At 36.8% G+C, this 16,696-nt stretch overlaps 2 protein-coding genes across 2 annotated transcripts; both read right to left on the bottom strand.

Moving 5' to 3' along the window:
- Nucleotides 1-358: 358 nt before the first annotated feature.
- Nucleotides 359-763, bottom strand: LOC141686459 (uncharacterized). Its single transcript, XM_074491494.1, has one exon. The coding sequence runs from the start codon at nucleotides 761-763 to the stop codon at nucleotides 359-361; it is 405 nt and encodes a 134-aa protein (XP_074347595.1).
- Nucleotides 764-1,586: 823 nt separating this feature from the next.
- Nucleotides 1,587-2,168, bottom strand: LOC141686458 (uncharacterized). Its single transcript, XM_074491492.1, has one exon. It carries the CDS (start codon nucleotides 2,166-2,168, stop codon nucleotides 1,587-1,589), a length of 582 nt encoding a protein of 193 aa, XP_074347593.1.
- Between the last annotated feature and the right edge of the window lie 14,528 nt (nucleotides 2,169-16,696).

Raw genomic sequence — 16,696 nt, 5'->3', positions numbered from 1 at the left:
ATCACCCCGGGACAGAGGTTCCTTAGGCCTTTTTAATAATGATTAAGGGAAGACGAATGATGGGGCGTTATTCCAGGATTGCCCCTTAAGGCCCTTAATTCGTGTTTACCAATTTCAAATTGTCATAATAGTGTAGTGATGTTCGATTTTTGGGCGATTGCCCCTTATGTCTTTTAATTAACAAATTAGACAAGGGTGGCGGCCGAGGGGTTTACCTTCTTCGGGATCGCCCTCAGATAATACTCGGTCGGCCGCAGCACGTATAAATAAAGAAATTTTAACAGGAAATGCATCTTTATTTAGTCAAATTGTTTACATTCTTCACATATAATTCAAATACAAACTTTTAAGAAATTTCTTACTGATAAAATTTTCGAAGGCGACTGGCGTGCCAAGTGTTTTTGATTGCTTCGCCTGACAATGTTTCGAGCTTATAGGTTCCAGGATGAACGATCTCGATCATCTTATAGGGTCCTTCCCAGTTAGGCTGGAGCTTTCCTTGTTTGGCCGGCATGGATGCGGCCAACTCTCTTAGGACTAGGTCTCCTACTCCGAAGGACCTTTTCTTCGCGTTGGAGTCATAGTGCTGTGCCGCTTGTAGTAAGTACCTCATGTTTCTTTGATGTGAAGCTTCTCTTTCTTCTTCCAGCAAGTCCACATTCGCCTTCAACCCGAAGCTGTTAGTTACCACATTGTAGGTCTCGATTCGGTACGATTCCAAGCCTACTTCAACAGGAACTAGGGCCTCGGTGCCATAGGCCATTCTAAAAGAAGTTTCTCCCGTTGATGTCTGGGGGGTGGTTCGGTAGGCCCATAAGATCCAAGGGAGTTCTTCCGCCCACCTTCCTTTTGCCTCGCCCAGCCTCTTTTTGATTCCCCGGAATATCACTTTGTTCGCCGCCTCGATTCCCCATTTCCTTGCGGGTGGGCGACTGAACTAAATTTCTGTTCAATTCTGAAATGGTGCTGAAATTTGTGGAATTTGTTTCCAATAAACTGAGTTCCATTATCTGAGATGCAGGTTTTTGGAATGCCAAATCGGAGAATGACCTGTTCCAGGAAGAACTTTTTAGCGGCTTCTTCGGTTATGGTTGACAGAGGACGGGCTTCGACCCATTTGGTCATATAGTCGATGGCGATTATGCAGTATTTCACTTGCTTCGTGCTAGTGGGCAGTATGTCAACTATATCCACGGCCCATACGGCAAAGGGAATTGGGCTTAGTACAGAGGTCATTTCTTCTGGAGGCTGTTTCGGGACAGTGGCGAACAACTGGCATTGTACACATCTTTTTGCATAGTCGATGGCGTCTGCCCTCAAAGTGGGCCAGAAGAATCCCTGTCGGAGAATTTTAAAGGCGAGCGACCGGCCAGCCAAGTGCTCGCCGCAAATTCCTTCGTGCACTGCCTCCAAAGCCTGTTGTTGTTCTTCGTTGTTCAAACAGCGCAGAAGGGGTTGACTGGCTGATCGGCGATACATCCGCCCATTGATTTTGTGTAGTTCGATGCTCTATATTTAATTTTCAGGGCATCCTTTCGGTCGGGTGGCAGAATGCCTTTTTCCAAAAAGTTCCTGAGGGGGGTCATCTAGTCGCTCCCCTGGTGAATTTCTAGACATTTTTTCTTCTCGATCGAAGGCGTCTTGGCTTCGGTGAGGTAAATAGAACCCGTTAGGTTCTGTGTATCGGCCGAAGCTAGCCTTGAAAGGGCATCTGACCTAGAATTTTTCTCTCTTCTAATTTGAATTAGTTCAAAGGTTTCAAATGATAAAGAAGCCTCACGTACCTTGTCAGCATAGGCTTTGGTTCGGGGGTCCCTTTGCTCATATTCCCCTGTGAAGTGTTTCACGACCAACATGGAGTCACTGAATGCCCTTAGGTGCTTCGCCTCAAGGCTTCGGGCCAGTTTCATCCCTGCGAGGAGGGCCTCATATTCGGCCTCATTATTTGTCAAGGGGAAGTCGAACCTTATGGCTTGGCATATTTCAAATCCTTCGGGGCTGGAGAGGATCAAGCTGGCCCCACACTTTTTTCCGGCTACCGACCCATCTACAAAAAGCTTCCACTTTCCTGGGATCCGGATTAGTTGTTCATCAGGCGAAAGATCCTTCGGACCCGAAAATGTGCATTCAACCATGAAGTCGGACAAATCCTGGGCCTTAATTGCCATTCGGGGAACGTATTCGAGATCAAATTCCCCGAGTTCGATGGACCATGCTACGACTCTCCCAGAGGCTTCGGGCCTAGTCAAAATTTTCTTCAGAGGTTGGCTGGTGATAACTTGGATCGTCCGGCCTTGGAAATAATGTCACAATTTTTGGAGGCCATAACCAACCCATATGCGAATTTTTCGGCTTTGGGGTACCTTGTCTCTGCGTCCTTGAGGACATGGGACACGTAGAACACAGGATGTTGATTACCTTCATAATTTTTCACATGGACGGCCCCCAGAATTCTGTCAGACACAGCTAGATAAAGCTGAAGAGTTTCCTTCTGATCGGGCCTCATCAAGAGTGGTGCCTTCGTCAAATATTCTTTTACTTCTTCGAACGCCTTTTGGCATTCGGGCCCCCACTCAAAATTCTTTGACCCTTTGAGCACGGCGCAGAAGGGAAGTGCTTTTTCGGCTGACCGGGAAATGAAACGCCGAAGGGCGGCGGGCTGGCCTGTCAATTTCTGTATATCTCTGATGCATTTGGGAGGTTCCATATTGATAACTGCTTCGATCTTCTCCGGGTTCGCCTCTATTCCCCGGGCGCTAACCATGTATCCGAGAAACTTTCCACTAGAGACTCTGAAGGTACATTTTTTCGGATTGATCCTCATGTTGTTCTTTCGGAGAGTTTCGAAGCATTCCTTTAAGTCTTCGGCATGATCTCGGAATAGTGATTTTACTATCATATCATCCACGTATGCTTCCATGTTCCTCCCGATCTGCTCTTTAAAGACCTTGTTCACCATTCACTGGAATGTGGTTCCAGCGTTCTTCAGTCCGAAGGGCATTTTAATATAAGCATAAGTCCCCTTCGGAGTTATGAACGCTGTCTTGGGAACATCCCTCTCATTCATAGCAATTTGATGATAACCAGAAAAAGCGTCCAAAAAACTAAGTACCTCATATCCTGTCGTTGCGTCTATCAGTTGGTCAATGTTAGGCAAAGGGTAGTGATCCTTCGGACACGCCTTATTGAGATCCGTGTAATCCACGCACATCCTCCATTTCCCATTCGACTTCTTCACGACCACCATATTGGCTAGCCAGTCAGGATACTCGATCTCCTCGATAAATTTGGCTTCTAACAGTTTTTCCACTTCGGCTTCTATTACCTTCTGTCGTTCGACTGCAAATGTCCTCTTCTTCTGCTTTACCGGTTTGGCCTCAGGCTGCACATTCAAGCAGTGCGTTGTCGTCTTGGGATCCAATCCGGGCATATCTTCGGGCCCCCAGGCGAACATATCGTGGTATTCCCGGATGACAGCTATTACCTTTGCCTTCAGATCCGCCCCCATGTTTTTTCCAATTCGGACCATCTTTCCCGAATGGCCCGCATACAATTCCACTTCTTCGGTTTCTGCTGCGGGTTCGGCAATTGGGCTTGAGAGATCGGCCCCAAATTTTTCCAGCTCGATGTTCAATGTTTCCCGGATTCCGCTGGGTTCGGATTCTGCCCGCTTCCTCTTCCCGGTTCCATCTGGCCCTTCGTACTCCTGATCTTTCTCAAGGTCTTCGAGCATTATGATTCGGGCGATTTTCTGATCGCCCCTCATTTTTTCCTATCCCTTTTTCAGTTGGGAACTTGAGTTTGAGGTGGGGTATAGACTCCACTGCTTCGAAGGTTGATAAGAAGGGCCTGCCAAATATTGCATTGTACGGGCTTTCAATCCGAACCACATAGAACTTCACCAGCTTCTCGACGGTATACGACAACTTGCCCAGGAGGACCGGAAGAGTAATCGTTCCTTCGAACTGAATAGGATCTCCTCCGATGGCATAAAGGGGAGCCTCGTTACAGGGCTCTAGTTGCTCTCCCGCCAAGTTTATCTTACAGTAGGTTTTGTGGAACAGTATATTGGCCGAGCTGCCTGTATCCCCCATCACTTTCCATATCTTGTTCTGCCCGATGATGGGATTGATGATTAGAGGGTCCTCGTGCGGGCGAATGACATCCTCGTAATCTTCAGTGCTGAAGGTCATAGGCATGTGGGGCTTCGCCTGTCCGAATTGATACAGATTGTACACCTGTCGGGCATACTTCTTTTTTGTTGTCTTGCTATCCTTATCCAGGATGCTTCCCCCAGATATAGTTTTTACTTTGCCCCTTATCCTGTCCCTTCGCTCTGGCTCATCAGCCTCTACTTCCTCCTCTGGGTTCTTCTTCGGTCCCAATCTATATCTCAGATCTCAGAGGAACTGATTAAGCTCGCCATCTTTGATCATGCGCTCAATGAGCTTCTTGAGGTGATAGCATTCATCAGTGTTATGCCCCTTGTCCCTGTGATAGTTGCAGTACTTATCGGGGTTTTTCTTGTGGTTCGGGACCTTCATCTTGGCGGGGTGAACAAACCCTGGATTGCCCTTTATCTCATAGAGAATCTTGGAGATTGGCGCATTCAAAGGAGTGAATACGGCCGAATCTCTATCTCGACGTCGTTCGGCCCCACGATCTATTTCTTTCCTTCCTTCCTTTCTGCTATCCCTCCGGTCAGATCCTGATCTTGAGCCCTCATATATGTCGGCTCGCTTTGGTCGGTCATCCCTTCTTGAGTCTTTATACCCCCCAATACTTTCCATCTTTCGGCGAATATTCTCGCCTCTTACATATATATCATTTAGGGATTTGGGGGGAAAATCGTAAAGAGATGAGCGAAGCTTTTTACCTTCATAGGGGTCTAGACCCACCGTTAGGAAGCCCATTGCTTTGATTTTATCCAGATTAGTGATCATCCCCGCTTCTTCCTTGAACCGAGCAAGATAATCTCCCAGCTCTTCATTCGCTCTCTGCCGACAGTGGACTAAGGCTTCGGTATCCTTCGCCTTTCGGCATAGGTGCGAGTAGTACTTTAAGAATTTCCTCTTCAACTACTCGTAAGACCCGATAGACCGAGGTTTCAGGGATTTGTACCACATCGAAGCAGATCCTTTGAGATAAGTCTTGAACATTTTGCACAGCATGATATCATTGTGGCCCATCCCAACCATCAGGAGTTCATACTTTTCACAGTGGTCCTCGGGGTCTCCTTTCCCGTTGAACTCGCTCATCTTGGGGAATTGTCTCTCCTCGCCCGGAGGGGGTCGGTACAGCTCGATCTCTTGTGTTACGACAGGTTCTCGATCGGGCCTCCTATCACCGAACAGGGCCTTCTCTAAGAGATTGAGCCTGAGGCGGGATCCATCGGGCTCCTCATCTGAATCAGAAGAGTAAAGTTGCTTAGTCCTCTTCCTTCGGGGATGCGAATCAGAGTCAGACTCATCTTCTTCGTCATACGCCCTACGTTCCCTTCTATCTTTATTCGTTCTACCGGTCTCGTCGGCCCGCATCGCTTCTCTCAGGGTTCGCTCTTGCATTTCAATTTCCTCCCTCTGCAGTTGCAGGGCCTTCAACCGGAGCGCATCAGCTTCTCTTTTCTTAGCTCGCGCTTCCGCTTCCTGGTCAACTTGAACAACTTTGGCCTTACCCTTCTCCGCGGCCTTTTCTTCCCGGATCTTTAGGAGTAAGGCCTGTTCTTCAGGGGTTAGCATAATAACCCCGTCCTCATCGATTAGGGTGGACGGTTGTCCTTTATCGGTAAACCAGGCGGCAGTGAATGTTCATGAATTGTTTCTGTCATAGTCTCATTCTCAACTTGTAACTCTCGTATTCCCCACAGTCGGCGCCAAATGTTACGCCCAGATCCTTTCGGTCGCGTGAACAGGCTTCGGCTGGATTGAAGATGGCTTCGGTCGTACCTGAAAGTGAAGAGAATGCGAGGGTTTGTACCCCTGATTCACCTCCGGTGTGAGAATCAGAATCTGGCTGTAAAAGTAGGGTAGTAATACAAGAGAAGCAGAGTGTTGAGAATGTGTCTCTTTTGTCTAACTTTTCCAGGTGTTTTTATACCCAATTCTTCTTTAAATGTCAGCCGTTACCAATCATTAAGAAGGGAGTGAAAAGGGGGCGTTATGTCCCTTGTTCTGTCCAACGGTCCGCGAGTAGTGGGCCTCGGCCTGGCTTCTGTGGGTCTTCGTCACGCGGGCCTGGAGGTCCTTCGGCCCAGTAGCTTAACCGCTTACTGGGCCTTCGTTCAATGGGCCTTATTGGGCCTGTAACCAACAGACACGAAAGGCAAATTACTGCCTCAAATCTTCGACCCATAAATGGGTTTTCGAGTAAGAGAAAATGTTAAAATATTAATATAAGATCTGGGAAATGGATTTATTTTAACACTTTGAGATTCCGTGACATTGTATTAGCTCATGCTAGTCGTATGACTCATTCTCATCCACCCCTAACATTCTCACATTTAGTATGGACATATGCCCAATGATTGGCTCCCATGATTTACTCTTCGACCCATAAATGAATTTTCGAGTGAAGTGGAGCGCTATAATATTAATACAAGATGATGTATTAATGGCCTTACTTTAAAAAAAAACTTTAGATGTTATAGCGATTGGTTCCTTTATTGTTGCTATATGTGGTGCAATCACCTTTGTCGTAAAATATAGGTGATGGGTGGATTCAAATGCTTCTTAGTTGTTCGCGGACACCATTGACGTCATTGCCACATGTAAGTTGCTTGAGTAATAGTCAACCTATATGTATGTTTGGGCTACCACTTTAAAGCCTCGTTTGGGCTTTGAGCCCGTTCATCTAGTCACTTGACTGTTTGGCAAATTAAACAATCACTGATATATGATCATTTTTTAGTCAAAAAGGGAAAGTTAGAAAACCTAACTTTCAAGTTTCATTCTTCATTCTCGACGAGAATCCATTCCTTTTCTTTCTATATATTCCTTTTTTTTAATTTGTACAACCTTACACCCTGTGTGATATACGAAATACTTTTTATACTACATAATATTTCTAAATTTAATTTGATTAAAATTTTAAGATATAAAATTTGCTAATTTTAAAATTTTTAAATGTCGGGTAATTGTCTTTTAATTTTGATTTTAATTTTATTTCAGCTCGTTTCATCGTATAATCTTTTCAGCTCGGATTAAATCTCGAGTATTTTACGAAAATTGAGTCAAATTTCGCCGCCTAAGTGGGTAAAAAACAAGCCAGCCATATTCACCCAAAATATCATGATTTGTTTGTGCACATAATGCGGGTACTTTGACTTGTAAAGTGGATAGAAGTCTCAAATTCTATCGATGTGAAACTCGGGTGTTACAGTATATATTATTTTGCTTTAACCCGAAAGCAATATTATACCAACTAAAATAAATAAATCTAATTATGTTTAGTTTTGTTTTTTTAACCCGGATCAATATTATAATTTTATTTTCGTCAGGATGAATACTGTAATATTATTTAGTTTTATTCTGATCATGAAATCCTTATTTTTAAATTTTCTTTTATTTGCATATTCATGTATCAAAATTATTAATATATGTAATTTGTAATTTACACTATATTTTATTTCAAAAAAATTATAACTTATAATTTATGATTTACCAAACACATTATCAACTTATAAGGAATTTAGACGTAAAATATTCAAATACCTAAATAATATATAAGCTACGATATTCATATCACTTTTACAACTTTAAGTCATAAGTTACGTTTCTTAAGAAATCCCAAACGGGCCCTACGTAGATTCCAATTTCATTTGTGATTTTTTCGAGTGGAATGATGTAGATGATGATAGACTAGTTTGCTGACAATAGCTCAGAATATGTTTGGGATTCATCCATTCAACACTAGGAAATGGCTGACAGATGCGAGAGTGAAGATAGGTCATAATACTCTATACGTAGCTAAGGAAAATGAAATGAAAATTCAGGTTGCAGTGGAAAATCAAAATGCCACGTGGGAAAAGGTATAAAAATCAATGATGAGAGATGTTGGATATTTTAGTGTAATTGAATTGATTAGTTGATCAATGTAATCATAATGATACATTGAACAAGTCGGGAGAGTACGGAGTGTATGTTATGCCCGTGTTTATTAAGATTTTGGTATTATTGCTTACGAGGCATGTTCATTCGCATCAGTCACATACGTTGGGAAAAGATGTGTCTGTTGACATTAGACAAACCTATTAGATTAATATGTTCCTGCTGACAAAAGACACATATGTTGACATCTATGTTAGATTGAGATATATCTGTTGATAAAAGACACATCTGTTGACATCTATATATAGGTGTTGCATTGATCATTTTGTGGTTGGTTCATTTTAAAATTCACAATAAAAAACACATTTTCTCTTCTTGCAGAATTTCTGACTTTATCCTATTGATTTATTTGGTGAACCACTTCAAAAAAATCCTAATTACTACCATTTATATAACAAAGATTGAAGTTATTTTATTCTGAAGATGACGAATGGAGAATTTGCAAAAGATATGACAAGCAAGTAGATGGCAGAAGAATATGCATTTTTGTTGACCACGCTAAAGGTTGTGTATGTTCTAAGTACCCCCATGCCAGAAGTGATTGAGAATGAAACTGTTGAACAAATAAGAAAACGCTGCAAATGGGAAAACGATGACTGCATATGTCGCGATCACATCTTAAACGGTATGTCTGATTCCTTTTTCGATGTATATCAAAATGTTGAGTCAGCAAAAGAATTGTGGGATTCTCTTGAATCCAAGTACATGGCAGAAAATGCTTCTAGTATGAAGTTTCTGATCAGTAATTTTATGAACTATAATATGGTCGACTCTAGACTGGTGATGGAACAATACAATGAATTGTTAAGGATTCTAAGATAGTTCGTTCAACATAATCATCTTTGTTTATGGTGTTATAGACAAATTTCCACCATCATGGAAAGATTTTAAACACACCTTGAAACATAATAAAGATGATATGACGCTGGTTGAACTTGGAAGTCACTTTAGAATTGAAGAGGTTTTGAGGAATCAAGAAAATGAGGATAATCATAAGGGCAAAAATCAAGTTGGTAACTCTTCTGTGAATATGGTTGAAGATGGTGGATCTTATATTTTAAAAATAGCAAAGGTGATAGACGGAAATTTAAAGGAAATAATAGCAACTCTTCCAACAAATGGCCTAAGATTAGATGTTGGAAGTGTGGCAAACCAGGACATTTCAAGAAAGATAGTTGGGTTGGTAAAAGTAAGAAGAAAAGGAAAAATGTTGGATTTGAATATTTATAATTTGTATAAAATTTGATTGAACACCATTAGAGTTTGTAGAATTATTTAAGATTCTTAGATAACTACACTCAAATTTTAATGAACTTTTAACGTAAAATTAATAATTCAAAATTTAAAATCTAAAGAACTTTCATTAATTCTTAAGTAAAACCTAAATCTAGAAAAAATAAAAAGACAAGAATCATGAATGTAAAAAACCTGCAAAAGTGAAAAAAGCTAAACACTTCAAAGAAAAAATTAAGATCAGCTTTTATCTAGGCAAGTCGGCCCACATATACAGTTTTAAAGTCGTGAACGGCGACTCAGCCCCCTCCACTCCTTGTCTCATCTCAAAGACAAGACATGATGTACTCCAGTTTTTAATGACATATATACTCATTCTCAATATTTTTAATAATATCGTCCAGTATTCTAAAAATACCTAATTTAATCGATTAATCACCGATTAATTCTCTGCAAAGTACTCGATCTATTTGATTTTTAAAATCTGATTAATCCTTACGATTTTTTTTGTAAGTATATATAATAATTTATTAAAGTTAAAATACTATATTAATTTAAATATGAATAATTATAAAAATTATGATATAATAAATATATATTTGTTAATAATAACTAATATAATCAAAATAATATTTTAAATATAATTTCATAATATAATACATCTGATTTTTACTACGACTAATCCTTTTAATTAATCCCCGATTTTTTATTAATCCCAAATCGATAACTAGATCTATTTTTCCCGATTCCCAATTTCGACAGCATTGATACAGTCAAGTATTTACTTAAATCAGATTCGGTGGGCGTCTTAATTTCGAGTAATAGGAGCAGTTTTCTAAAAATCCCCGATTAATCCTTAAAAAATATTTGGCTGATCTATTTTTTGAAATCCGATTAAAATTTATAAATTATTTTTGAATTATATATTTAATAATAAATAAGGTAAATATATTAAATATTATTAAAATATTTAAATATCCGATTTTTATTCTGATTAATCTATCCGATTAATCCCCAATTTGCCGATTAATCGAAATTTGGCCCGATTATGTTTTTAAAATTTGAATAATTGATTGTTTGTTTGAACACTCGTTTGTAACATTCGAGTGATTAGCTGTGCAGTGTGTACTCACTTAAACGAATTGGTCGGTTACCGATTTCAAAGCATTCATATGAGTAAATGGATCATGCGAGTAAACGAATACTGAGTCAAGTCGGCCGTTTTCAGAACACTACTCCCTCGTCTCATATTAAGTTTTTTATTTTAATTAGTTTATAATTAATTTTATTATATTTTGACCGTAAAATATGTTTATATGTAATCAAAACAAGATTCAAAATTTATATTATTAAAAAATATATATCTAATACTTTTAAAATGTTTTTTCCAATTTTTTTAAGATAATAGATAAATTTTTCATAATTATCGGTCAAAGTCTATTCAATTTAACTATATAATAATAAAAATATGACACGTAATGTAGGATGCAGAAAATATTTTATTAATAAACTTTTCTACCAATGACGTGGTACATGTAATATATGTAATAGGTGAGTATTATTGTATGCACAAAATTTGGTATATAAAAAATTTACAAAATAATATGACATGTGATTCGTGATATTTAATTAAGTTATGGATGTGAATGCAGGACTAATTTCAATCGATATCTATCGCATATTCATTTTGTGAAGAAAATTATATATAATTTTATGAATCTAACATTATTCATACTATGTTCCATTATCTTGTTTTACTCTCACGAACAACACAAAAATAAGAGATGTACTCAATCAAGATTTTAAAGGATTTTTTTGGATTCTTGAATTATTCAATTTGGATTTTAAAAAATCTTTTGAAATCTGATGATATTCAGTATAGATTAGAAAAAGTTTTTTAAAATCTGAGGATATTCAATTTAGATTTTAAAAAGTCTACTAAAATCTTGCAGTATTCAATTTGGATTTTTAAAAGTCCATCAAAATCTGATGACATTCAAAAATCCGTGGATTTTTTTATTTGAAAAAGTTGTGGATTTTAATGAATTTGCTAATTCATTTTTAATTTTGTGAAATATCTTTAAAATACATGAGATTTTGAAGGATTTGTGGAAAACTTCACAAAATCAGCAAGAGCAAGATTTTTTCATCAACTCCGTCAGAATCCACGAATAATTAAAATTAACGAAAATCTTCCAAAATCGATGGATTATTATTAATTCTTTAAATTCTGAAATTAATACACCCTTTTAAATAATAAGGCAATAATGAAAATTAAGAACAAAGATGAAATTAAGAATTGTTGCTAGATTTTTGTAACCTTATTTTGTTGTGACTTGTAAACTTCCTGCCTCTTTCCTGTGTGCTGTCCCTGTCTGCTCCTTTTGTTTAATATTAACGTATATGAACCCCCCATCTCCGACCTCATTTCTTTTCGTCCGTTCTGACTTCATCTATAAAAATCATTAACAATTCATGCTAGACTTTAGAGCATTCGGATTTCACCTTAGGTTTACTAATTATTACGAGCCTGGTTCTAAAAATTCCTGATTTTAATAATTAATTCCCGATTATAAATTATATAATATAATAAATATATTAATTTATGAATTATTACTAAAATAAGGAGATAAATTAAATATAATTTAAAAATAAAATGCAACCGATTTTTTCTCTGATTAATCCTCCCGATTTAATCCTAAATCAATAATTCGATCGATTTTTTTTTATTCTCGATTTCTATAACATTGATTAAGAATAATGCAAGAGGTGAAAAGATAGGTACGAAATATTGTTCATGTACACGGTATGATATATTTTGATTGGTATTGTTAGAACATCTCCAATGATATTAGGTAAAATGATTGGCTAAAATAATATAAAATAATGATTATGTAAAATTTGCTGAATCTGTAACGTAATGTGCTCAAATGGGACTTGCTATAATATTAAATTTATGCTTACAGCTCCAGAGACATTTGACAAATTTAGCCAAGATGAGGAAGTTGGCTATAATTTTAGCTAAAGGTTTTAGATGGTTGAACTGTTCAAATTTATACATATTATGTATAATAGTTGCCACCTAAGAATTTTTTACTAAGGATTTCTCCCATTGGAGATGCTCTTAGAATAAATGTATAAAAACATTTTATTTGATAATGTCATAATAAATTTACCAGATTATCAATTTTGACACAAATTTTGTACATGTAATATTTTCCGTTAATTATTTCCGATACGCATGTCCCACCCAAAATATTTGACAAATGCTAGTCACTTGCAGTACCGAAATAAAATATCCATAAAGGCGTATGGTCACCATGTATTTAGTCCACACTGCACTCAAGTTCACATATCCAAATTCTACAAAAACACATTCTTTCTCTCTAAACACACACACACGCGATGAATGCAGAAACATTATCCCATACAATGCTCACACAATCTGTATCAAATCCTTCAGTATGGGCTTCAATGAACAGCTGGTTCACTCCCACTGTTTTCTTTGTTCTTCTCAATCTCATGGTAGGCACCATTTTATTCAACTCAAACTTGCTAACTCAAAAACAAACTTCACAACAAGACCAAGAAGATCAAGATTCTAGTTTCCAAAATGACCGTCATACCCCTAAGCTTCTTAGATCACCATCTGTTCTTAAACGTCTCAAATCTCTAAATTTCAGAAACTTCAGATCCCATGAAGCTGCACTCATTAAACAAGAAAGCCTGGATCAAGAAACCATGCACCAAGAAACTGTAAGGGCTCAGGCCCAGGCCCAGTTCATTCTTGAGCAAGGCCATGAAGATGAGAGCCCATTAAGAGAAACAGATGATGAAGATGAAGATGAGGAGGTGCAGAACTTAGATGAAGTGTACAGTCAGCTAGGGCACCAGTTTACTGACAGTAACTTTAGCAGAACTACTTCAGAAACTCGGCCAGCTTCCGGTCAAGTTCCGGTCAAGTTGTCGACCAAGATGAAGAAGTCAGCAAGTATGAAGTCACCATTTGCTCATTTTGAAGAGAGTGACATTGTGGAGATAAGGAGGCCTGCAACAGTGAGGGAGAAGAAGAGTACTGTCGAGCCCGATGAAGAAGTCGATACGAAAGCCGATGATTTTATTAACAGGTTCAAGCAACAGTTGAAGTTGCAGAGGATGAATTCGATTCTGAGGTATAAGGAAGTTATCAGCAGAGGGAGTGCAAAGTGAAAAAATTAAGAATCTTGGGTTGTTTTGTAAGATTTTGGAAGTTTGGGGTTCGTTTTGAAAAGTGGTGAAAGAATGGGGAGGTTTGTGCTATTGTGGGAATCAATTATTGTATGGGCATTTTGGTCCATTTAATTTTGCACATGGTAGTAGAGACTTGGGAAGATTAGTTGAAGTAGTGGTTGTAATATAAATCTACTATAATTTTCTTAATTTTGGTTAGTAATGTTGATGATTCATATTATAGTTAGGAGTTTAATGGATGTATCTTTGAACCTTTTGTCCAAATGTACCCTTGATTCTTCTTGTTTTTCCTAACCAACTTGTTTGTTTTTCTCAACAAATTGGTCGGTATGAAGGGGTATTATGGTAAAACTATGTTAATTTGTTAAGGTAGAGGTTGAGAAGATGTAGACAAGGTAGACATGCTTGTCATTGAGATGCTTGGTCAAATGGGCCCTTTGATAAACAAGTGGGGAGCATATGATAAAATCCATTTTATATGGCAATGCTTATTTTGGACAGATGAGAAGGAGCCAGAATTTTAAAATAATGGTGGCTAATATGAAATGTTGTTAATAATTTTAATATTAGTTGGTGTATAATAAAAATTTCTTAAAATTTTTAATTAAAAATTGTGATTAAACAAAATCTCTAATGAAACCTTATGTTAAGCCATTAATCACCTTACAAAAATTTCTTGTAATGTAACTAATGTTAACGTTGATGCATTACTAATATAGACCTGATTGAGTTAATTGTTATGATTATCCGATTAAATTCAGTTTTGAACAATGTTTTTTGTACTACTTACTTGAAAAAGCTCCTCCAAGTAATTTTTTCAAAATTAGTTTTTGAAATAAAAATTAGTTTTTGAAATAAAATTAGTTATTTATCATTTAGTCAAACCTCTAATTTGATTCAAAATTTATTTTATATAAAAAAACTAACTTAAAAACACGGCCATTTTCTTTTATATTTCTTGATGGATGATGATGACACATGGTTGTCTTCTTCTTCTTTTTAGTTTCTTGTATATATTGTTCGTTACGGAAAAATTAGTTCCATTGTTGCTAAAAAGGTTTCTAGTAACTTTCAACCTCTGATCCGTTAAGTTATTGATTTGTTATTTATCGATAATTTTTGTAAAATTTAATGATTTATCTTCGATTCATTGAATCGGTCAAATATTTTTGACTACTTTATTCATAATTTATTAATTATTTTTGTTTGACCAATTTATTGATGATTTAATAACAATTTTTGAAAAATAAACCAATTTCTTTTACCGGTTGAGAAGATTCTTTTATTTAGGTAGAGGCTCTGTTCTTAAAATCACTGATTTTACCGATTAATCATCCGATTAACCGTTTTAATATGGTCTGCCGATTCGATTTTATAATCCGATTAATCAGTACACTATTTTCTTAAATTAATATATTTAGTATAATAAATTAATTATTTTTATAATTTATTAAAATCATCCGATTAATCAATCCGATTAATTACCGATTATTCAATTAATCACCAAAAGGTTGGTCTACCGAACAATGTCGATTCCGCTTTTTAGAACAATGGGTAGAGGCTGAGAAAATCTAGACACTAGACAAGAGGAAGATATACTCCCTCGATTTTTTATTATTAGTTGATATTTTGATTTTTGACACTTTAGCTGATTTGACCGGATAGTTAAAATTAGTATTTTTAAATTTTTTTTGTGAATTAAAATTCTAGTCATTTACTTTTATTCAAATTTTTTTTATTAATTTTAGTTCTCTAACCAAAACACCTAAAAATATGTAAAAAATTAAAGCGTCAAATCTTAAAAAATTAAGAATATATTGAGGGGTAGTACGTGTATAAAATTGTAGAATATGCTTGGCTAATTAGCCCTTGAATAAACAAGTGGGGAGCATATGAAAACTCCGTTTTATGTGGGAGATGCTTACTCTGGGTAAATTACTTGCGTGCCCAACATCAATACCATCTATAATATCTTCTAACGTTAACATTGATGTCTTACTAATATTCTCTTTTGTTTTTGGGTTGATGGATGATGATGACACATGGTTCTCTTCTATTTGTAAGTTTCTTGTATATATTAATTTGTTCAATTTGAAAATTTTGTATTAAGCCTTCAAGTTGAAGTGTTGCACAAATAGGTCAAGTTCTTTGATAATTTATGTTTTTAGTATTATTTTTGTTAAATAATTATATAACCACATATCTTCACTAATCATTGCACCAACTTTTTATTACTCATCATTTTTAAGAACTCAATCACTACACCAACTTTTTATTAGCGTCTTGACAAAATAATGTATAATATACATACGTATCTAGTCAAACTCTTGACACCGGCTTGACAAAATAACGTTGGTGACAGTGTAACTACAACATATGTTTGTTAGGATATGGGGACCCCTAATAAATGTTTGTTAGGACTTGGGATCTGACATGAAATAAGTTATAGTATCATTTAAAATTAAAGTTTGTAAAGAATTGTCACCGATACTGTTTTAGCATGTGTTACTTGAGGTCATGGCAGCCCGGTCCCTCTCTAAGTCTCTGGCTTGTGAGTTGTGTGATCCACACTTGAGCGTCGACATTCAAATAGTACTACTATTACTTTACCAGTATCTTTTATCACATTAATTTCTGATGAGGCATCAAAGTCACTTATACTAGCTAATCCTTTTCAGTCATAGTACTGGTACATTCCTAACCAGAAACTCGGTCGGGATGGTAAGCCTCTAAAATCTGGATATGAAAAAGGTGAGTTACCGGAGGCCGGTAACAATGCAAATGTGCAAAAATCTTTGTAAGCATTGTCTGGCATATCCCATTGATTAAGCAGGAGAAATAATTAGTGGTATATAACATGAATGAAATGTATTCAAATTTTATAATTTTATTTTAATTAAGAATAACTTTTTCTCATGTTAAGTTGGTCAGATATGTGTTATAGGCTGGCTACTTATTCTTTTAATCTAATGAACATGCTAAATACTTCATAATGGAATGATACAGTTTTATTGTTTTACATGTGATTTCACAGAAATGACAGTTTACATTTTTGGATTCTAGGATGTGTTTTTGGCACTACCCAGAGACAGAGTGGACCTGAGTTGTGAAATGTATGAGTTTCAAAA

The sequence above is a fragment of the Apium graveolens genome, chromosome 9 (assembly GCF_009905375.1).
Source record: "Apium graveolens cultivar Ventura chromosome 9, ASM990537v1, whole genome shotgun sequence".
Classification (NCBI taxonomy): Eukaryota; Viridiplantae; Streptophyta; class Magnoliopsida; order Apiales; family Apiaceae; genus Apium; species Apium graveolens.
This window is presented reverse-complemented; position numbering and strand designations above follow the sequence as displayed.